The sequence below is a fragment of the Mustela erminea genome, chromosome 13 (genome assembly GCF_009829155.1).
Source record: "Mustela erminea isolate mMusErm1 chromosome 13, mMusErm1.Pri, whole genome shotgun sequence".
NCBI classification, from domain to species: domain Eukaryota; kingdom Metazoa; phylum Chordata; class Mammalia; order Carnivora; family Mustelidae; genus Mustela; species Mustela erminea.
In genome coordinates, this window is record NC_045626.1 from 74,626,193 (window position 1) to 74,648,344 (window position 22,152).

Sequence of the window (22,152 nt, forward strand, 5' to 3'; positions counted from 1 at the left end):
GCTGATTAAATGAGATGGAGTTACGTGCAAGCACTTAGCACGTGGCCACATGCAAGGCAGGTGCTTAAGGAATGTTCACTGGAGTCGAATCCTACTTCTTCTTTATCAGCCCCACGCTGGCCTTTTCTTTGAAGAGCTATAGAGCATAATGTGCCAGCTGCCTCCTCTGACAAAATTGCCTGCTGCGCCCTCTGGGCACGAGTGTCAGTACACGAGAACTGGATCTGCGTCCTTCCTTTTGAAAGGTGAGTGGGAGGAGGGTATCCTGCACTCAAAGAGCAGAGGCAGAGACTCTGACCTGGGAATGAGAATGGCTCATGAGAGCCCAGCTCTCCCACTGAGACCTCCGTGAGCATGACTGTGAATCCCAGTTCCACCTGTGGCTGCGGGGACAGAGCTGGGCAGAGGATGGTTTATGGTTCCTCCCGGTCCTGAGATGCTAGGGTCCCAGCCCCAGTTCACTCTCTGTGAGGGAAAGCCTTCCTGCAAGACTTCAGACTAACACCTGCACGGACAGTGCAGAAGCACCACCTTCAGTGAAACCACAGAGAAGGAGACTGGATAGAAGGCCAGAATCGCACAGGAGTGTCTAAGATCAGTTTTTTGATGCCCCCTTGTGTCCAAATCAAGCAAATGCCACTGGGCTCCCCTCTCACAACCAAACCAGCACGTGACGAGAACTAGGGCAACGGAGTGTGTGACCCTCTCCCCTTCCTAGTTCAAAAGGAACAACAGTAATCTGTTTCATGACAAGATATACTCTAAGGGAATATTAAAAAAAAAAAGCAGACTTGGCCAGGAACAGACCGACGACACCCCCTGAGGGCTGTGTTTGAGGAAGCAGGCCCAGGGTAACTGGGACATGCGGTGAGTCTCCCACAAGCAGCGACACTTGAGGAGGGAGCCAGAGACTCCGTCACTCTCAGGACACACACCCATCTCTGCCACCCCAGCCTTCCTGTTGGTGCCGGCCACGTCTGAGAGGGACTGGGGACCGTAAGGGACAGGAGGAGCAGGTGGTTTCTTTTGGAGGGGGCACGAGTTCCCCAGCTGCCCAGCCCTCTCTACTGCTCGCCAGCCCTGAGGCTGGATGTCGGGTGTCATCGGCCGGCTCACGAGCAGGGCTCTTCCTTAAGCAGTTATCTAAATTGAGGCTGTGTTTCAAGAAAAGCAGGAGGGAGCAGTGCAAGTCGTATTGCTCACGGTGCAAACGAGATGCTCCTGCATGGACACACTCAGCCAGCCTGACCCATTCCCATGACCAGCAGGGTCCCTGGAGGCACTTAAGTCTCTCCTCTCTACCTTTAAGAATGTCAAAAACTTTGGTTACCAAACGCTGCCTCTCCCCAGCAGACCCCTGTGTCAGTCACCAAGGTTCAGGGGAACTAAAAGCAGTTCTCTAGCGAAGGAGTGTGAATGCCCCAAGGGGTAAATGAAATTGTGGGGGAGGGGGAGGAAGGGCTACTGCCAGTGCCATTTGCTGGTGTCTGGCTATGTGGCCACATGGCCACGTGCCATCCTGGGATCCCACGACTGCCCTATGCCGCAAAATGTGCTAATGAGGGGCTGTGGCTAGAGCCAGAGAGAAGGTCCAAAGAGCAAGCAGGAGCAACTATATCAAGTCCAGCCTCTCCTGGACATGTGGACTTGGGGTTCAGTCACCAATTCAACCACCGGCAGGGTCAGCACATTTGGGCGGGCTCCACACTGCACAACCCTGGGGGGTGGGGTGGGAAATGGCTCATGGTAACCTCACAGGCACACACATTTACTGTAACGACATTCCAGTAGACGGTAGCCAGTGTCGTGTTGACAAATTCATTCGGTTATTAGGATTTTCTGACATACAGAGGTAAAGCGTTCTGAAGACAGGGACCTGTCACAGGCGGGTCACACTGGACACTGGGTTTGGCTGAGGCAGGCCACTTCCCTGTTTCTCTGAAGTTCCCATCTACGAAGAACTCCTGGCTGTGCAGTAAACGCACCCCCCTCCCCCCACCTCGCACTATGACTCAGTAAACTTGATACCTACACTCCAGCCCCCTATTCACGGTTGGGAGTCTGGGCAAGAGGTCTCCCAGGGCCAAGGGAGTTTGCACAGACATGAGAATGCCCACATGCAGCACTTCCTGTCCTCAATGCAAAGAGCACAGTGTCTGATGTTCCAGCCCTGGGGCCCTCATGGGGAAAAGGCAGGGAAATACCATACTATGGGTCCCCAGCACTGAGGTCACGTTTAATCAGGCAGCTCTCCGGAGCACACGACAGGACCAATGGCCCCATTCCAACCCCAAGCCTTGACTTCAGTGCTAACAGATCAAGGAGTGACAAGAATGGTTGGAGGCAACAGATCATGCACTGAAAAGTCCACCTCTCTGGATGGGCTTCTCACCTCCAGCATCCGGGACCGTCGGATAGTGATGTGAGTGACGTGGGGAGAGGCTGAGCTGGTCTCCACGAGCCCTAGCTTCTCCTTCTCCTTGGTGACCATGTTTCGAAACAGGAGAACTCTCTGAAATGAGCAAAGGTGAGACCAGAAACCGGGTCAACAACTGATGATTCCCGAAGACACGCTGTACAAGATTAGTGAAACCAGTCACGTAAGAGGCAAGCAGAATGAGACTCTCTGACAAGTGCTGCTGGTTAGGAGTGTCTTGGGAGAATAGTAGATGTTCCCCCCAAATCTGGGGAATTAGAAATTACAGCTAAATACATGCCAAGGAAGAAAGGTCACAGAATGAACAGTCTGGCTGCAGCCAGAGTCCATGTAACAATGGTCTGAGAGAACATCGTTCTCATTCAGTTGATAAACCACTACAAAAACCTGGCATGGCAGCAGGACAGGTCACCCAGGGTGCTTTACAGAGCTGTGTTTGCTTTAAAGGACATCAACGTCATGGGTTGCAAAACAGAAACATTTCAAAGATAATTCTTTTCACTGTCAGAAGTTTAAAAAAGAAATGATCCCACAGAATAAAGGTCTTTTGACCTCAAGCACACCACCCCTACCCAGTAACATTTCTCAGTCACTGTTAGAGAAGAACCCTCTCTCCCGCCATGGTCAAGACCCTGAAAAGCCCCTTGTAGGAGAGTACGATCCTCTGCCCCATCCCAAATATGAGAATCACTGCTGTAAAAGCACTCAGATGATGTCAGCTGAATGAAGAAATAAATCCAAAGACTGCTCTGTTGTTATTTTTTTAAATGAGAATCCCCTCCAAAGTCAAAAGCTTTGTTAAATACAAACAGGACAGTCAGAACAGTAACAATGGTAATAAGGATTAACTGTATACAGGGGAGGCTAGTGCGTTCCCATTTGATCATTTAACTGGCCATGAAATAAATATAGCTGTAGCAGGAATGGCCTCCCAGGGAGGAGGAAGGTTATTTAGCAGAGGAACTACTTCTCAGCAGAGCAGTGTGATGCGGCTGGTCAGCGAGTCCTGAAACAAGGACTGAAGTGCTCAGAGTAGTACCAGAAGCTCCAGGGTTTCCAGGACAACATGGAGGGGAAGAACAGACTGAGTGACAGTGAGGGCAGCTATGATGGGGTGAAGGCCACTGTCGCCTGTCCCGTCTGTGCCGGAGGACTGCTGACTTCCAAAACAGGTCTTTCACTTGTGAGCTGTGGGGCACAACCGCTTCCTCTGCCCCCAAATCTGTAGAACGATCACCTGCACATGAGGCAGAAGACGAGCTTCCCATCTGGGTCAACCCAGTAAGGGGCAGAGACCTCATATACGGAAACAGAAGTGCAGAGGCGGCTGAGCGACTGCCCGTCGCCCAGGAATCCCCGGACAAGGTCCTGATTTCCATGGGGTGTGGAAAACAGTTGCGGGCAACTGTAAGCAGGGCTCAAGGGGCTGAGGCCTCAGCAACCACAGGAGACGTCTGGGAAAGGACCCACCGTGCAGAAGAAGAAACGGACTCACTCACCCAAGGTCCCAGAGCTGGTGGACAAAGGAGCCAGATTCAAACCCAGGACCCACACATAGCCCATCACACCACAGGGTATGATGGGCTACCTAATGCCCTGCCCACCCCACAGGGCATTAGGCCTTTTAGGCACAAACAGTAGAGGAAGGACTCAAGTCCCAATGGGGAGATGAATCACACAGATGAGTAGAAGCTACATAAGACGGCACAGAGAATGAAGTGCTGTGTATGTGAACCAGGCAGAGTTGAGGCCTTCAAAAACGTTAAGGGAAGCAAGAACAGCGCTGGGAGCCACCCACTCGAGTGAGATCAAGAACAGGGAGGGTTTGGCATTTAGAGCAAATGCCATAGTGACTGGGGAGACCCTATTGCCCTGTGCATTCCAGCAAGACGTGTCAGCGTGAGGGCAGCATACGCCTCATCAGGAGAGGACACCCTGTGACATACTGAGCCACAGATGCCCTCCTGGACCTGTCCAGGCCATCATGGGATCAGGACAGGGGCCAGGGGCCAGGAAAGGTCCCAAGAGATGTGAAAGAAAGAGTTCATGAACCAAACAAAAGCCCTGATGGCAATCTTCAGCAAAACTCCCCAAAGCAAAAGCACAGCAAGGATTAGATTATAGCCCCCAAGTCATGCCAACTAATCTCAGAGGTTCCCAGGCTTCTTGCTTTCAGCAACCCCAAGGGCTCAGTAAGGACTTGCACGGCATTCCTAGGTCTAAAGAAATACAGAGCCATTTATAAGGTGGCTAGGGTCCTAAATCACTGAATGTGTTTGTGTGCACGGGGCGCCCGGGTGGCTCAGTTGGTTAAACGTCCGCCTTCAGCTCAGATCATGATCTCAGGGTCCTGGGATCAAGTCCCATCTCTAGTTCCCTGCTCAGTAGGTAGCATGACTTGTCCCTCTCTCTCTGCCCCTCTTCCCTCTGCTTGTGCTTTTTCTCTCTCTCAAATGAATAAATAAAACCTTTTAAAAAAAAGTAAGTAAGTGTATGCTAAGGGCTTAGTAGCTGCTTTTTAAAAATACAGGTACACTGAAATTAACAAATTTAGTTAACCTTTTTTTTCTTTTTTTTTTTTTTTTAAAGATTTTATTTATTTATTTGACAGAGAGAAATCACAAGTAGATGGAGAGGCAGGCAGAGAGAGAGAGAGGGAAGCAGGCTCTCCGCTGAGCAGAGAGCCCGATGCGGGACTCGATCCCAGGACTCTGAGATCATGACCTGAGCCGAAGGCAGCGGCTTAACCCACTGAGCCACCCAGGCACCCTAGTTAACCTTTTTAAAACCCAGCTTAGCAAATAGGACATCCTCAAGTGAAAGGCTGACAATGTGAGCTCAAGCTGGTACTTCACAGAGTGGCCAACAGATTTCACTGTGCTCCTCTCAAAAATGTAAACTGCCCTGTGACAACCCAGGGGCAGGTGGGGATGCCATCTGTGAACTGCAGAGACACGGAGCGGATTCCTAGGCTGCATGATAAGGGAATGCCACGGTCCAGGGCTGACTCTGCAGGCATGGAGGCCCAGCGCGAGGTGTTGTGTCTGCAGCCGGACTGCACCACAGTGGACAAGGGCCTGGAGATGAAGGCCTTGAAGCCACTTCCAGAGTGGTTGCAGAAGGGGGCGATTCCTCAGAATCCTCAGAACACAGAAGACCCAGAGGGCAAACAAGTCATCTGTGCATCTCAGAAGATTTAGATTCCACTGTCAGGGGCTGTTCAAGAAGCAAAGGGTAGATGGTACAGAGAAATCACTCAGCTTCAGGTGAAGAAGAACGTTCCATCACTGGGCAGAGTAAAGCAACAGCACGGCTGGCTCTGCCAGGCTGCAGGGCCTCCATCTGAGGCAAAGTCAGGGCTACTGTCAGGGCCTCCCTCGGTGGGGGTGGGGGGTGCAGAGGGGGTGGGAGACACGTTTCACTAAGTTATCTCCACGCAATCCCTTCATTTCTGAGAGGTTCTGCTGTCAAGTGCAATAACAATTTAAATAGCCACATCTGTCTGCGTATCGCTCCTCGAGGGAGAACAGCAGCAATTGCGAGTATTAACGTCAAGGTCGAAACAATATCAGAGAGCAATGAGGAGTAAGTAGCTCTGAAAAATAAGGTGAATAAATGTTCACATTTACAAAAATGTGACCTGTGCTGTTTTCTAGAAATGTCCTGTCAAAAAAGAAGGAAAGGAAAGAAAGACACAGGAAGACCTGCAGGAACCTCCTCTCAGTGAACCCCGTACGCAGCGTCCAGCAGACATTTCTGGAGCGTCACTACGGACCAGAGACGGGGTGGTGCCTACCCTTGCTTCCCGACACTCTCACCACAGGACCCCATCCTTCCCGAGCCTCTCACGTCCCTTGAGCCTGGGACACCACGTTGCTGGTGTCCTTCCTCTTGTTAGTCCTCTCCTCGTGCTGGCACCCTCAAGGACAGGTCCCTGGTCATCTCGCTCCCTCTGGCTCCCTGACCATCCTGTCCACGGCCATGGATGCGGCCAGATGTGGGCGCTGTCCACATGCGGAGTGTCTCTCCAGCTCCGTTGCACAATGGCCTCGAGGAGCTGCGGATGCCTTGCCTGTTGCCTACTCAAAGCTGACCTCACCAGCACTGCCCAGACCTGCTCTTGCCTGTTCTCCTACCCCAGGAAATGATGCCAACAAGTGCCCCGGAGCCCAGGCCAGAAACATGCCCACCATCTGAAATCCATCTCCTCTCTCCTCTGAATGTCTTCATTCTCATGATTCTATGGTCTTTCCTCTGCCCGTGGCCAGTCCTCTATCCCACGGCCAGAAGGAACTCTCTAAAGCTCTCTAAAACTCTCTCCCTGGTCTGACCAGGGGCCCCTGAAGCTGAAAACACTCCAATGAGTCCAACCAAAATCCACACTCCCGCCCTTGGTTCGCAAAGACCTTCCAGTATCAACTCCTATAAACCTCCTCAGCTTCCTGGTACCCCTTGGTGTTCTCCGCAGCCAGACCACATGGCGAGCCCTCCAGAAGCACCAATGCTCGATCACCCAGGCCTTTAACTACTGCCTGCTTCTGCCTCTGGAAGCTTCTCCTGACTCCCTTCCCCCATTCCCAGCTGGGGCAGGTCCCCTTGACTGGGCCCCGCAGCATCCATCCCTGCAACACACACCCCACCTGCCTGAACTGCTAGTTCCCACAGTCTTCAGTCTCTGTACTTGGCTTAACAACCTGATGTAGCAGGAGATCAAGTCTTTCTCTCCAACTGCTATAGCAAGGGCAGGTCAGGTGCCATGTGGTGGGACAGAAAGATGCTCAGAAGCCCAGCTCTGAAAGCAACTCACGTTTTTGTGGGGAATGACATGCGGGATATACTGCAGGATCAGCTGGGCCCGTTTCCGGTCCTTGTCCAGTTCTTGGAAGAGCACGCTAGGTTTGAGATCCCTTCAGAGGAAAGGCATGGGTTTGGGGTTATTACAACACGGAAACCATTCTCTAGTGCAGGAGTGGCCAACCATAGCCTGCTGCTATTTCTGTGAATCCACTTCCATGGAACACGACCACTATGTACAGTCTCTGGCTCCTTTCACGCTACAACAGCACAGCAGAGCACTTGCAAAAGACCATCTGGTCTGCTAAGCCTGAAATGTTTACTGTCTGGCTCTTTACTGGAAGCATCTGCCAGACCCCACTCTAGTGCCACAACCTCAGAGTGGACATATCATTGATAAAAAATTGCAGTCATCTTACGTTTAGTTGTGCAAGAGCATTTCCCCACCCCATCCCTGAGAAAGCTAGCTGTTTTGTCCGGCTCATTCTGCTGATAAATCACCGCTGAACTATCGCAACCTGCTGCTCAGCTCAGCCAGAACTTGCTCCCCATTTGCGAAATGGGACCCAGCTCTGTCACCATGAACACGCTCTCATCACCCTCAGCATCCACATGTCCTCACAGATGTAACTGCTGGGCGTCTGTCCCCCAGGAGGACAGGGCATGCAGGAGGGATGAACACTCCCCAGCCTCGGAGCATGAATGCGGAGTGTGACAGAGGGGACTCTGGCTTTTGTGAACCCCCCCTTCTGTGCCCTGCTCCTCACTTGCGCAGCCAGTGGTCCTCAGGGGCGAAGCGACGCCGGCAGTCCCGCTCATAAAGCACCATCAGCCACCCGTGCACGGACTGGAACAGCTCCAAGGTCTCCCCCTTGGCGTTCTCTGTGGGGTAAACGAATGGGGGAGCCGCACACCCAGAGCTGGTCAGAGCTGGTGGGGGGGGCGCCAGGAGGACAGCTTCTCATCTCAGCCCGTCACCAGGCCCCACCAAGGTCCTCATCTCCCTCACTCTGGATTTCACGCAGCAGCAACAAACTAAAAGGTGCCCTGGGTATGTTCTAGGAGTCTGCAGGACCTGGGTATCTCAGACACCATCACTCATGCTGCCTCCCACTAGCCGGTGATCCAAAGACCCTTTTAACCTAAGAAGCTTTGTACTGAACAACTTGCCAGCACTTCTGGAAGGAAGCTCTGGTTTGAGGTATGCCCTGACACATCATGGAAACTAATTCGAAGGAGCAAAAGGAGAGGCAGGGGGAAATCTTGGCATCAGTAATCCTCCACACATACACATACATGCTGAGGAGAGATCTAAGATGACCTTCACATAGAGTGAAGAAGTAAAACTTCCAATTACGTGAATAAATAAGCCTTTCCAATTTGCTGTGATGGGCAATAAAACTGAGAATCAGTTGGTGGTACAGACTGCAGCGTCCCTGCGAGTGCGAGTGTAGCACCACTGAAATGACTGCCGGCTTCTTCACCTCACCTACGATTCCATCCCAGATCATCTTAAATACAAAGGAGTTCAGGAAAGAGGAGATGGTGACCAGCTCTTCCAGTTTGAATGAAATCTGTTCTTCATAAACTTCAATGTCGTCAAGAATCCTAAATCAGATGGAAAATTAGTCAGCTTCCCATGGAGGAAAGGGGGGGAAAATAGGAAATCTCTACCTCTTACGAGAAAAAAATTAGCTCAAGAAATAAACTTTATCTTTCAGATAAAATTTAGAGCTAACATGACAGGATGTGTAGGATCTGCTTCAGGATAAAGCGGAGGGGAGAGCCTGTGGGGGTGGCAGGGAAGCAGAGGTGACTGAGTGCTGACCACTGCGGATGGGTAGGTGGGGATTCCTTCTACTACTTCCTCCACTTTTTATTTATTTGCATTGTCTGTAGTAAAAATTTTATAAACTATAATTGAGACAGAAAAACAGAAGCTCTCCTTTGTATCTTTCTTATTTATAAGGATCCAACTGTGACACCCTTAATTCCTGCCTGAACTCATGCCTATTTGAGGACTCTTGATTGAGAGTCTGGGTCTACTGAGGGGAAAGCTGTGGAACCTTCCTCTGCATCCACAACAGCCACATAAACAAAAATATTTATGAGGGAATGAATGAATGCCTAATAGAACATGTGAGGAAATGAGCCATTTAAGATACAGCTCTATGTGAAAATTTCCCAAGACTGCTTCATTTGCTTTAGAACATGACTCGCTCTCAGATCACGCTGGACCCAGTCATTCAGGCTGTCTTCAGCTGCAGTCACAGAGCCCTGAGCTCGCCTCCAACAGCTCACAAGCCCCTCCCTCCATGACTCTTAGCCAGTCTGCCACCTCCAATTCCTGATCTCCTAACGACCAATGTCTTCTACCCTGGACAAAACTGTCTGGGGCCCCTTCTCTCTTTTAATTTTTTACCAACCTCTGGGAAAACGTGGTATTAAAAAAGTACTAAACACACAAGTAGACACACAAGCTTAAAAAACAAAGGAACTTAATGGGACTCACATTTGCTATTTCCCCACTCTGTCCCAGGCACTGTACCTGAGTACTTGACGTTCTTTTTCTCATTTATTCCCTATCAGGTTGCTAATATTATTCCCATTTTATGAAAGGAAACTGAAGCTCAGGGAAGTTAAGCAACTTGCCCAGGGTCAGCTTGAGAATAATAAGCATCACAGCCCTTCTTGTGTGCCGGGGATTCTGCCTAGCACTTTGTGTTGTTACCTCTTTCAATCCTTACCACACGGCTAAGTGGTACAGGCTACTGTTGTTCCCATCTATAGATGAGAAAACGGAGGCTCACAGAGGCGAGGCCGCTTGCCCAAGATGTCTCAGGAAGTGGCAGACCCAGGATTTGCCTCCCAGCTCCCTGGCTCTGGAATCTTCCAGGGAACTACCTAAATGGTGGAGGTGTGACTTGAACCCAGCCTGGGAGACCCAGAAGGGGTTTGGGTCATCCACTAGAAGGATGGGAACTAAGAACTGCTGAACCCCGTTATGTGCTGGCCCACCTTGTACTGTAAATGTTTTCTGCTCTAACTTTCCTAATGACCCTGCCACAGGGGTCTGAACGATGGCGATAACCACATCAGCAGCAGCTTCCTTACTGATGCTGTGATTTGGCTTCTCCACATTCTAGGAAAGGAATGGAGCCCCACAGCAGTCAACCTACGTGATGAGGTGCCGGGAGCAGTCACAGAACAGCATCAGCATGGCCAAGAGCTGCTTGGACTCTTCAGTGTCATTGCTGAGGCATTCCAAGAAGAGCTTTAACCCTCCGTGGGGCCCCAGCTCACAGATAAACGCCCACAGTTTGGGGAGCAGGTCATCAAGGTAAGTGAGACCTGGAAAAGGACAGAGAAACCCAAGCTTCAGGTGGGGGCTCTACTTGGTCCACAGTTTCTCCTACCCACTGGGGGAACAAAACACTTATCCTTCTCAGTGGACATTAAATGTGCACAAAAGAAAATCATTATCACCACGAGAATAATGACCACAGTAATAGCTAACATTTCATGGGTGCTTTCTAGGTTTCAAATGTCGATCTAAGTACTCTGCATGCATTATCTCCTTTCTATCTTGTGAAACCCAATGTTACCTCCATTTTATAAAAGAAGGAAAAAAAAAAAAAACAAAAACTGAAGCAGGGAGAGGTTAAGTAATTAGCCCAAACCAACCAGCCGAGCTAGGAAGAGACCCCATGTCTGTATGACTCTGTGTTTTATTTTAAATCAGGGATCGGGGGTGCCTGGGTGGCTCAGTGGGTTAAAGCCTCTGCTTTAGCTCAGGTCATGATCCCAGAGTACTGGGATCGAGCCCCACTGCAGGCTCTCTGCTCGGCAGGGACCCTGCTTCCCTTTCTCTCCTGCTGCCTGCCTCTGTGCCTACTTGTGATCTCTCTCTGTCAGATGAATAAATATTTTTTTAAAAAATCAGGGATCAGCAAATTTTTCCTGGAAAGGACTGGAAACTAAGTATTTTTTAGCCTGTGTGGGCCTGGGCTAGCACCCTGTCACACTACTGCAAGCTACCACCGTAGCACAAAAGCAGCCACAGACGATATGTAAATGAATGGATGGGACTGTATTCCAATAAAACTTCATTTACAAAAAACCAAGTGGTGGGCCGCAGTTGGTATCCAGGCTACGGTTTGCAGACCCTGCTTTAAACCATCTTTTAGGTTCATCTGTATTTAGCAAAGCTTTCCTCTCCTCTACTTCTATTATTCTATCTCTGCTAAAAATGGGAGAGTAACGAAAGATGGTAGCAGAGATCCTGTGAAGTGTCACAAGAATATTTAACCCTGGGTGAAGCAGAAGACATTTTAGGTCTGCCTCCTGATGGCCTCAAGGCCTCAGATACACAGGCTACATCGCTGTTACATTTTAAGTCTGTTAATATAGCTACTGATTCAGAGAGCCTGGCTCTAAACTTCCACGTGTCTCTGAACACGCAGTCAGGTGTGTGCCTCAAATTACTCCTCATATTTGAGTCCTTAGAATACCTCTCATTTTACAGAGCATTCTTGAATTACTTAATTGTGAACGAAGAACTGCTTGGGGAAGATATATCTGCCTGCAGCAAGGGCACAATGACAGACTCAGTCAATGCTGGTATAAACGCTTAGACTAGGGAGGCAGGAAGGAGCCACAGAGGAGGCAAAGAAACGGAACGCCCACTTAGTTATTATTCCTAATGGTTTGAGCCCACATTTTCAAGGTCGCAGAATGTGGTTACAGAATGCAGAAACCAAAAAGAAAGAAGAATGCAGAAGCCTCACAATTTAGAAATAGATTAAGAGAGAAACAGAGTGAGTAGTTAAACCGTGGAGACCACGAATATGCTCCCATGGGACAATCAGGAAGAACTACTCTCACATTATGTGAACGGTCCTCGAGGCGTGGACGAAAATACTCATTGCCAGCCCCGGACACAGATCCAACCAGCACTGCTTCTGGGGGCAACTCCAGCAGAAGCGAAGATGCAGGGCTCTGGAGAGCTCTGCCAGGAAGCAGCATGTGGCTCTGGGCCACCAAGTGCATGTGAGGAGCATGAGCAAAGAAGTGTATTATCTTCTACAATCTGCTCTGCATGTTGATGGACAGACCGAATAGTCTACAAACAGTTTAGACTAGTTCATCTCCTTCTTGAAAGGACAGATTTTCAAGTTAGCCAGGAAAACTTCTTTCTGCGTGCTCTCAAAGGAACAGGGGATGCCTGAATTTGTGGTCACCTTAAAATGCTGAGCACAGGCCATAAACTCAAAGTCATGTCACTTTAATATGCTTCTCAAATCCTCACAGTGTGTGCTGGGGTGCCAGGCCTGGTCCGGGACCCTATTCATCTCTTTCTGAATTCTCCTGATGGAGCCTGCCCTGGGCCCAAGGCTTTACATGACACTCCTTTGTCTGTACCCACAGTACACTCACGTGCCTGTGTGGCACCTCACGCTTCTCAGAGCGGAACAGAACTCGTGTTTCCCCACCAGCCCCACCCCCAGCTGGTTGTCTCCAGCTTAGCAGATGGTACCACCATCCAGGAAGGCTGCTTGGGCCAACACTCTGGCCTCATCTTTGAAGCCTTTAGCCTTTACTCCTCCAACTCCAATGTACCCGTCAGACCTGCAGACACACAACCTCTAAAACATATGCCAAGGCCCCTGCTTCCAGCCTCACTACACCAAGCCTGTGCTATTCAACCAGAGACCATGCTGCCCCCAGGCGGCACCTGTCAGTGTTTGGAGACCAGCAGGGCTGGCACAGCTGGGGAGGGGGAAGCACTACTGGCATCTCGGAGTAGGGGCCACTACCCTGTAGTGGACAAGATGGCCTCCACAGCAAAGAAGTACCAGGCCCAAGATGTCAGCAGTGCTGAGGCTGGGAAAGCCTCCTCTAATCCAAGTCCGCACTGTCTCCTTACTTCTGTGGTCACAGAGCAGAAAGAATTCTAAAAAAAGTAAAAAAAGGTAAATACTCTTTTCCCTTGCCTATAGCTCACCTTCCCACTCTTAGAATCCTCTTGGGGGGCGCCTGGGTGGCTCAGTGGGTTAAGCCGCTGCCTTCGGCTCAGGTCATGATCTCAGGGTCCTGGGATCAAGTCCCGCATCGAGTTCTCTGCTCCGCGGGGAGCCTGCTTCCTCCTCTCTCTCTCTCTCTGCCTGCCTCTCTACCTACTTGTGATCTCTCTGTGTCAAATGAATAAATAAAATCTTTAAAAAAAAAAAAAAAAAAGAATCCTCTTGGGAAAGGGAACCTGGCTGTCTTAGTCACCTCTTCACTCTCAGGGCCTGGCACAGACAGGTGCTCTATTAATGTCTGAAGATGAACAAGTACGTGTGAAAGACAGAAGTAGTGGCTTTAACCCTTTATGTAGTCGACAGCTTTATGGCCTACAGACTTTCTGTCCTTCGCCATACTGTTCATATGAACAAGTCCTTTACGGCAGTGGGAAGCCCCAAATGCCCAAACTCTGTGTTCATGACACAAACGACCTTCTTCCTTGCTCGGCTAAGAAGGAAAACAACAGGCCCATCCAAGTGATGGTCAACTATGAGGTCAACAAAAATGGAATTCTGGAAGAACTGCTCACAATGATAACATGCTTCTAAAGTGATGAACAGAAAGGGAAGGGTAAAACTACGCATTTTCATCTAAACATAAGTGTATGTGGATGGGGTACACTCAAAAACAGGTGGTTATCCTTGGCCTACTGGATCAAACATGGTCTAAGTTTTCTTCTTTCTTGTCTTTTCCAGTTTTCTTCTTTCTTGTCTTTTCCAGTTTTTCATTCAGAAAAAGTGCTACCTTCCAAAAGCAAATGCATGGAAATACAAGCCAGGTCACAGGAATGAACTGGTGGCGCTGGGACGGAGGTCAGTATGAGCCATTTAACGGAGGTGTATCAGCATCTAAGAAGAACAGCTCAAAATACCCTCCTTCGAAAACCGATCTTCCAAGCCAAGAAAGCCGGAAGAAAATCCGCTTTTTCTAAGAACAATCATCCACCAAATGTCAGAGATGGACGAAGACGCCCCAGGACTGCACACCTGTGAGTATCTGCAGGCGGATCTGGGTCAGAGTCGTGAGCGAGGTCTGGTAGAGGACACAGATGTTGCAGACCTTCTGGACCTCTGCAGAGTCCACACGCTTACCCCCAACAGGCCTGAGAATATTCCGAACGGACGCAGACTTCTGAAACGCACGCTTCAGGAGATCTGGCATGGAGAGGAGAAGGAATGTGTGAGCAGACGTTCAGCCATCTGCCTGGTTTTACTCTGCAAAGAGCATTTCAATAAAGTGATTTACAGCCAGGGCTGGACAGTGGGGCGGCTGCTCTGACTCAAGTCCTTGCTCTGGGATAAATGAAAAAACCATTAACAATAGGCTTTTAGGTGCAACCCAGAGACCTCTTCAGAACACCAGAAAATATCTCAGACCAAGCCAGGCCTATTTGACTCCCACATGGGATTCTTTCACTAGGCCACCTGACCTCAGAACCACAGGGTAAAAGTCTGGAGGATGATATTAGGGGGAAGATGGGCAAAGACGGAGCGGGGTAGGGGTGGTCCTGGGGGATTCCCGGCTCTGGGCTTTAAGGGGGAAGCAGTATCAAACTCAAGTAGTGATACTTGGTTTGGGTTGTACTCGACTTCAGTTTTAGACCTTCCTGTTTACATTTCCATCCTGATGAAGGGACACTGAGCTCCTGCTCAGGGACAGCTGCACGATGGGGCTCTGTGCCACACTGGAAGAAAAGTCACCCTGAACCTGGAAATCAGCCACAGGCAGGTGACTCCACCGGATTCCGTGTTAGTGGCATTTCCTGAACTTTTCTCAGAGAGGGCAACAAGAAACCTTTCCACAGAACCTATGACTAAGCAAAGGGGCAATGTGGGGGTGGCCCGGTCAGTGACCCAGTGTCCTCTGCATACAGACCCCCACATGGGAGATTTTCATGAATAGGGAGTCAGAAAAGGTCCACTTCCCTTAAGAAATGGGCCTTCTTTCTTTGTGTTAATGAGTAAGAGAAGATCCACAGACCCCCTTTCATTCTAGCTAAGAGAAATTCTGAGCCAAATGGAAGTTCATAGACCCCACTGCAGCCCTGAGGAACATCCATAATCTCTACACATAATCGTGATCTGGGTCACCTATTTGTTTCCCTGGTCCTTGTTTTCTAGCCCTAAGGGTTTTCTGTTGCTCTTTTGCTAAATGTGAACTTTCCTGAAGCAATCTTAAAGCCCATGTGGGAAAAGTTCGAGTGTCACAGAAGTGGAGAGGAGCAGGCACACAGGGACAGCAGGAGCTGCACCTGAGCTAAGCAGACCCATGGGCTCCCCCCAGTCCAGCCACTCACTCTTCACAGGAAGCACATTCTGGGGGGATGCTGGCTGCACATGGGCTGGCTCCTGGTTCTCCAGCAGCTTCTTGCTCAAGATGTCACTGAAGAAGATCCGGATCAGAGGAACCCCCCACAGGAACTGCAGCTGCTTGGTGATCAAGGGCATGGACTCGTTAAGGCTAGGAGAGAGCAGGAGACCAGGCACGTCAGTTCCACCTGATGGATGGCCACCGACAGCCCACTCAGCTCCTAGTGGGCCTTCCACTTGGAGGGCTGGGCTACGGCCTGCCAGTCAACATGGCAAATGAGAGGATAAAAAAAAGAAAGTGGGATCCACAGATGCCACCAAGGACCTAGATGCATAAGGCAATGCCCTCTTGGTCTTCTCTGCCACCCTTCCCAAGCTTCCTGTGCTGCCGACAGCATTCCTACTCAACCCAGAGCCCCAGGCTCCCCACAGCACAGTCCTCCCAGACACCCGGGCTCTGTTCTTCATCCTGACCCCACCCCATTCACCACCCGGTCAACAAAAGCTAAATGATGCTTGCTGTACTGCCTGTCCTCTTCTTCACACCTAGACTGCAGGCCTGACCAGCAAGTCTCTGTGACCCCCCAACCTCCTAAGAGTCTCCTTCCCTTCATGTACTCTCCCCCCCACTCCACGCAGTACCCCCAGCATTAGACTCACGCCTGAAATCTGCTTACTTTACCTCCCGGCTCCACATTCCATGAAGGCTCCTGTGGGCTCCCAATATCACAGGAGAAAGAGCCACCACCCACGAGCATGGGCCAAGCCTAGAGGCAGGCCCTTGACATGCCTTATCTCATTTGATCCTCGAAACAACACTATCCAAGGGACTGGGAATATTTCCCTGTGTTTCAGGACTGGAGAGTGGGATAAAGCGGCTTGTCTAAAGCCCCCCAGAGCAGACCAGACTGCACAGTGCTGTGCTCCTCTGCCCCTCCTGCCTCCCATACTATCCCTCCTGTGTCCCAGTCACATCATGCTCCATCCTCTTCAGGCTGGGGTGTCACACGGGGGCCTGCCACCAGCTGGTCATTTGTCTTTCCAACTAGACGGCTCTCAGACATGAGGAAGAGATGCAATCTGGGGAATTCCTTCCCTGCTCCTCATTTTTTGCTACCAGGGCAGCTTCCAGGAACCCAGGCAGATATCTGAACAGAAAAACAGCTGGGAGCCACAACCACCTTCACTCCTAAGACCCGCCTTATCTCAGTGAAGGGTACAGGTTTCACGTTGAAACTCATGATGCCATCTTAATTGCTCTCTTCTTGCCTAGCATTTTTAATGTTTTTGAGTTCTGTAATTAAAAATTTTTAAGTTGATATTCCACCTCTTGAAAAGGATGAGGTGACTTCTATCCCCTTTCAATCATGTATCTTATTTTATTTTATTTTTTTTTTTTTAAAGATTTTATTTATTTATTTGACAGAGAGAGATCACAAGTAGGCAGAGAGGCAGGCAGAGAGAGAGGAGGAAGCAGGCTCCCTGCTGAGCAGAGAGCCCCATGCGGGATTCGATCCCAGGACCCTGAGATCATGACCTGAGCCGAAGGCAGCGGCTTAACCCACTGAGCCACCCGGGCGCCCCCATGTATCTTATTTTAGCATCTCCAAAATACAACAGTCTAGGGGGTCAGGAAAAGCGATATTGAAAAAGAAAAAATAGTATTGACAGAGGAGATTCACAATTTACTAAAGAATTAAATACAAAATAAAATGACCCCCAAACAATTGCTGATATTTATAGGTAAAAAAAAGAAACTGAAGGGATATTCACACGGGTAGTCTCAGGGTAGTGGAACAATGGGGTGGTTTTTATTCTCTTTTGGTCTTATCCAGATTTTATTCAATAAATATATATTACTTTTGTAACAGACAACACGACGACAAGCTGGAAGGAGGGAAGGAAGGGGGAGGTGGTGAGAGGCAGGCAGGGGACAGGAAAGACAGCAGTTTGCCCCCAGGACTCACCCGTAGTCCACTGACTGCGAGAACCAGCCAAGGACGGGGTGCCAGTGTGTCAGGTTGGACTTCTTCTGGGACACGTACTTCTGACAGTAGCACAGCATCTGAGTGAGCAAACTCACAAACCCGTCCGTCTCCTCCTCTAACACACTAGGGCTGAGGGCGCCCAAGTGCAGGAGGTTTCCTACAAACAGAGAGTGGAGAAAGCGGAGTGTGGCAGGGCCAGGTGACCTGCTGCGTCACCTTCACAGCCCTGCTCTCTGCCCAGGGCTCTTGCAACCATGTCCATGTGCAAAAACAAACTCCATGCGGAGAGGTTCCTGGCTTCAAATCCCGGCCCTGCTGCAGAGGAGCTGCGTGCCCCTCAACCCACCTCTCCGATCTGTTTCATAATTCTAAGACTGGAATAAGGCTCCCCACTCCTGAGGTGAGGATGACGGGATGTAACGTAAAATGTCGGAACCACAGAGGTATGATCTTTAGTGAAGTAACACTTCACTATTACACTAAGATATAAAAAGTCAGTGTAAGAAAGGACCTCTGGAAGGGCATCTGAATGTTCTGGGAAATCACTGTTCAACACTCATGAAGTTATTTAATATGCCTCGTGTGAGGACTCTCACCATAAACTCTCTTAAAATTTTGCACAAGAGGGACGCCTGGGTGGCTCAGTTGGTTAAGCAGCTGCCTTCGGCTCAGGTCATGATCCCGGCGTCCTGGGATCGAGTCCCACATCGGGCTCCTTGCTCGGCAGGGAGCCTGCTTCTCCCTCTGCCTCTGCCTGCCATTCTGTCTGCCTGTGCTTGCTCTTTCCCCCTCTCTCTCTCTGATAAATAAATAAAATCTTAAAAAAAAAAAAAATTTGCACAAGAAGCTTTTTCTATGTAAAATAGCTTCTAAGTGATGAGAATTACGTACCACTGTTGATTTCAAATGCTTCTCTCCATTTGCTCCTGTCCTGTCTTCAATCACAAGGAAAACGTTAAAAAGATGATGCAGACCCTATTCTGATCTAACACCCCCAAACTGGGCCTGTCCTCCTTTCTTGAGAGGAGAATTATCCAGGTGATTCATCGCATTTTCATTTTTCCCTTGGCTGCCAGGAAGCCAAGCACCGAAATTCAACATTCATTTATAGTTACTCAACTAAGTTGCCAGGCTGATATATTTTCCATTGATTTTCTATTTTATGTGTCTGTTTTATCTACCCGAGTATATGTCTTTTAAGTACTTCCAAGTGTTACTAAAAACAACTCATGATCTCCCGAACAGTAAAAAAAAAAACACACTTGGACTTTTCCCGACACCCAGAAAACAGTCAAATTCCAGCCACGGATCCTCACCCATTAGACAAAGCGTATGGCATCCTTCTAAGCTTTCACATACATCACGGCATCGATCTTCGTTTCTTAAAAATGCGATGAACTTACGAAGCATGTCATGAGATTCTAAAACAGCGAGGCGCTGCAAACAATTGTAGACGGTTACAGTGAGAGCTGACAGGAGGAATTTCCCACTAGAGCATGACCTCGATGGCTTGCAGATCAACTCTTGGATGCCAGACGTGCTCTCCATGGCCAGGAAGAAAGTCAACAAAGATGGGAACCTTGCTCTCTGGCCTGCTAACACGAGTGTGCCTACAGTGGCTACTGGCTTAGAAGAAATCTCAGGAGAAGTGGAAATTAACAGAGAAAACATTTATTCTCTAATTTCTAAGAAGAAAAGCAAACCCAGACTCGGGGGGGGACATCACAGAGTCACTTACCTCAGGGGTCACTGTGCTGAGATGAGTCACAAGAGCAGGTACAGACATGACGTGGATGAGGAATGGCCGAATCAGATTGTCTGAAAATTGTGCCGCAATCACAGGGCTAGACACAGACAGATCACCTTATTCACACGGGTTTGTGAGTCACCCCAGAGCCAAAGAACCATTCTGCCAATGCCCCCAATTACCCTGGAATTTTGCTTCACAGGACTTCTGGGAAAACTAAAGGTTGATGATGAGGACACCGGCAGGGGGACTGGCTGAAGCAGGGACAGTATAGTCGTAGGGTACAGCTACGAGACAGATACCTGTTTTCAAGTTTTACTGACATGAGAGAATATCCATGCTGTAATAAACTTTAAACAAAACAGAATAAGGAACTATGTCCAGGGGAGGTGAGGGAGGAGATAATAACCGGGAGGAAGGAAAATACCTTCTGGAATGCTGGCACAATGCTGGGGAGTGGTACTTATGCAGGCGGGTTTACTATGCGATAACTCACCAATGATTAACACTTCGATTAAGCAATTTATTTTAAGTATGCATTATGATAATAATACTTAGATATGTACATACACAGATAAGCCCATAAGTATATACAAGTGAAAAAAACCCAAGAAAGACAGATCTAAAAAAAAAATGTTGATGTTTGGGTTGCAGAATCATGAGAGACATTTTTTCTTCCTTATACTATCCTATTCCATCCAGGTTTTATACAATATGCATGCAGTTCTCCATAAAAAGAAAAAAAGATAAATGTTATGAAAATAAGAGAATGATCCTTATACTGCACACCATATATAAAAATTAACTCAAAATGGATTATACATCTAAATGCTAGTTAAAACTAAAACTGTGAAACTCTTAGAAGAAAACACAGCAGTAAATCTTTGTGACCTTTGGTTTGACAATGATTTCTTACATAGGAAAAAGAAAAATCACAAAAATCTGGAGTGCCTGGGTGGCTCAGTGGGTTAAGGTCTACCTTTTGCTTAGGCCACGATCCCATCATCCTGGGATGGAGCCCTGAGTTGGGCTCCGGGCTAAGCAGGAGTCTGCCTCTCACTCTGCCTCTGTCCCTCCACCTTGCCTGTGTGTGCATGTGCTTTCTCTCTCAAAATGGATGAAAAAACTCTTAAAAAAAAATTTAAAAACCACAAAATCTAAAACTCTTGGCTTCAAAAGACACCATCATGAAAGTAAAAAGACAACCAGCAGAAAGGGAGGAAATATTTGCAAATTATCTCCTGATAAGGGACTTTCATTTGGAACATAAAAAGAACTCATACACTCAACAACAAAAGACAACCCAATTAAATAAAGGGCAAAGACATTTTTCTTTGAAAGACATTAAACAGACATTCTTCCAAAGAAAGAAGAGCAAATGGTTGCTAAGCACATGACAAGATGGTTAACATCGCAGGCCTACAGGTCAAACCGCAGGATCAAAACAACAGGAAGGGATCACCTCACACCCAGGAAGAGAGCTTTGATGAAGATGGTAACAAGAGTTGGCGGGAACCTGGAGAATCTGTAACCCTCATGTATTACTGGTGGGAATGTAAGATGGTGAAGCCACTTTGGAAAAGTCTGGCAGTTCCTCTAAAAGTTCAGCAGAGTTACCACCTGATCTAGCAATTACACCGCTAGGAATACACACAAAATGAAAAACAGGTCCACATGAAAAACCTACACATGAATGTTCACAGTAGCACCACTCAACATAGCCAAAAAATAGAAACAACCCAAATGTGGCATGGCCCTACCACAGAATATTACTCGGCTACAAAAATGAAGAACGGACGCATTCTTCTTCTTCCATTTTTTTTTTTTTTTGAGAGAGAGAGAGAGAGATCACGAGTAAGCAGAGAGGTAGGCAGAGAGAGTGGGGGAAACATGCCCCCCGCTGAGCAGAAAGCCCGATGTGGGGCTCGATCTTAAGACCCTGAGACCATGACCCGAGCCGAAGGCAGAGGCTTAACCCACTGAGCACCCAGGCACCCCTGGATACATTCTACAACACGGATAAACACACTGTGCAAAGTGAAAGAAGCCAGGCATGGAAGACCGCACGTTGTAGGATTCCATTTATGGGAAACGTCTAGAACAAGCAAATCCCAAAGATTAAATAGATTAGTAGTTGCTGGGGACATGGGAGGGGGCAGAGGGTGGGAGTGGGAGGGAAGGCATGTGGCTGGTAATGGCTATGGGGTTTATTTCTGGAATTAGACAGTGGTGATGATTGCACAAGTCTGTGATCTGTAAGAGCTCCTGGGTGGCTCGGTCGTTAAGCGTTTGTCTTTGGCTCAGGTCATGATTCCAGGGTCCTGGGATTGAGCCCCACATCGGGCTCTCTGCTCGGTAGAAAGCCTGTTTCTCCCTCTCCCACTCCCCCTGCTTGTATTCCCTCTCTCGCTGTCAAATAAATAAATAAAATCTTTTACAAAATAATAAAAAATAAAAAGCAGTGAACTGTATACTTCAAATGAGTGAAAGGTAAAATATGTGAATTATAATTCAATAAAGTTATTTTTAAAAACACCAGAGGTCGTGCAAGAAAAAAAAAAAAGGTAGAACTTACAGGAGGAAATTGATTACCTTCTAGCTAATACTTGCAACAAGCAAGTTATGTTACCAGTACTTAGACTATCAGAATTTGAATTATAAACTTTCACTGTCAAGGGTACCATTTTTGGGACAAGAAAACTAGTACGGCTAAAATGCTCAAAACACCAGAGACTCTGTCAACCACCTGTCTAAAGGAAGCTGAACAACCAAGCTAAACTCACTGAGCTGACTTGGACAAAAGAGAATTCT

The 22,152-nt window shown here is 48.5% G+C and overlaps 1 protein-coding gene across 5 annotated transcripts in view; it reads right to left on the reverse strand.

Annotated features, from left to right (window-relative positions):
* UBE3B (ubiquitin protein ligase E3B) overlaps positions 1-22,152 on the reverse strand; it is a 51,311-nt gene that overhangs the window by 13,819 nt on the left and 15,340 nt on the right. For all 5 annotated transcript variants that reach the window (XM_032310955.1, XM_032310957.1, XM_032310952.1 and 2 more), the window contains 10 exons: positions 19,333-19,438; positions 18,911-19,031; positions 17,574-17,751; positions 15,594-15,757; positions 14,284-14,451; positions 10,411-10,582; positions 8,721-8,839; positions 7,999-8,113; positions 7,245-7,344; positions 2,393-2,512 (listed from right to left, as the gene is read on the reverse strand). In XM_032310955.1, coding sequence (XP_032166846.1) covers positions 2,393-2,512; positions 7,245-7,344; positions 7,999-8,113; positions 8,721-8,839; positions 10,411-10,582; positions 14,284-14,451; positions 15,594-15,757; positions 17,574-17,751; positions 18,911-19,031; positions 19,333-19,438 — 1,363 coding nt within the window. The remainder of the gene's footprint in view (positions 1-2,392; positions 2,513-7,244; positions 7,345-7,998; positions 8,114-8,720; positions 8,840-10,410; positions 10,583-14,283; positions 14,452-15,593; positions 15,758-17,573; positions 17,752-18,910; positions 19,032-19,332; positions 19,439-22,152) is intronic.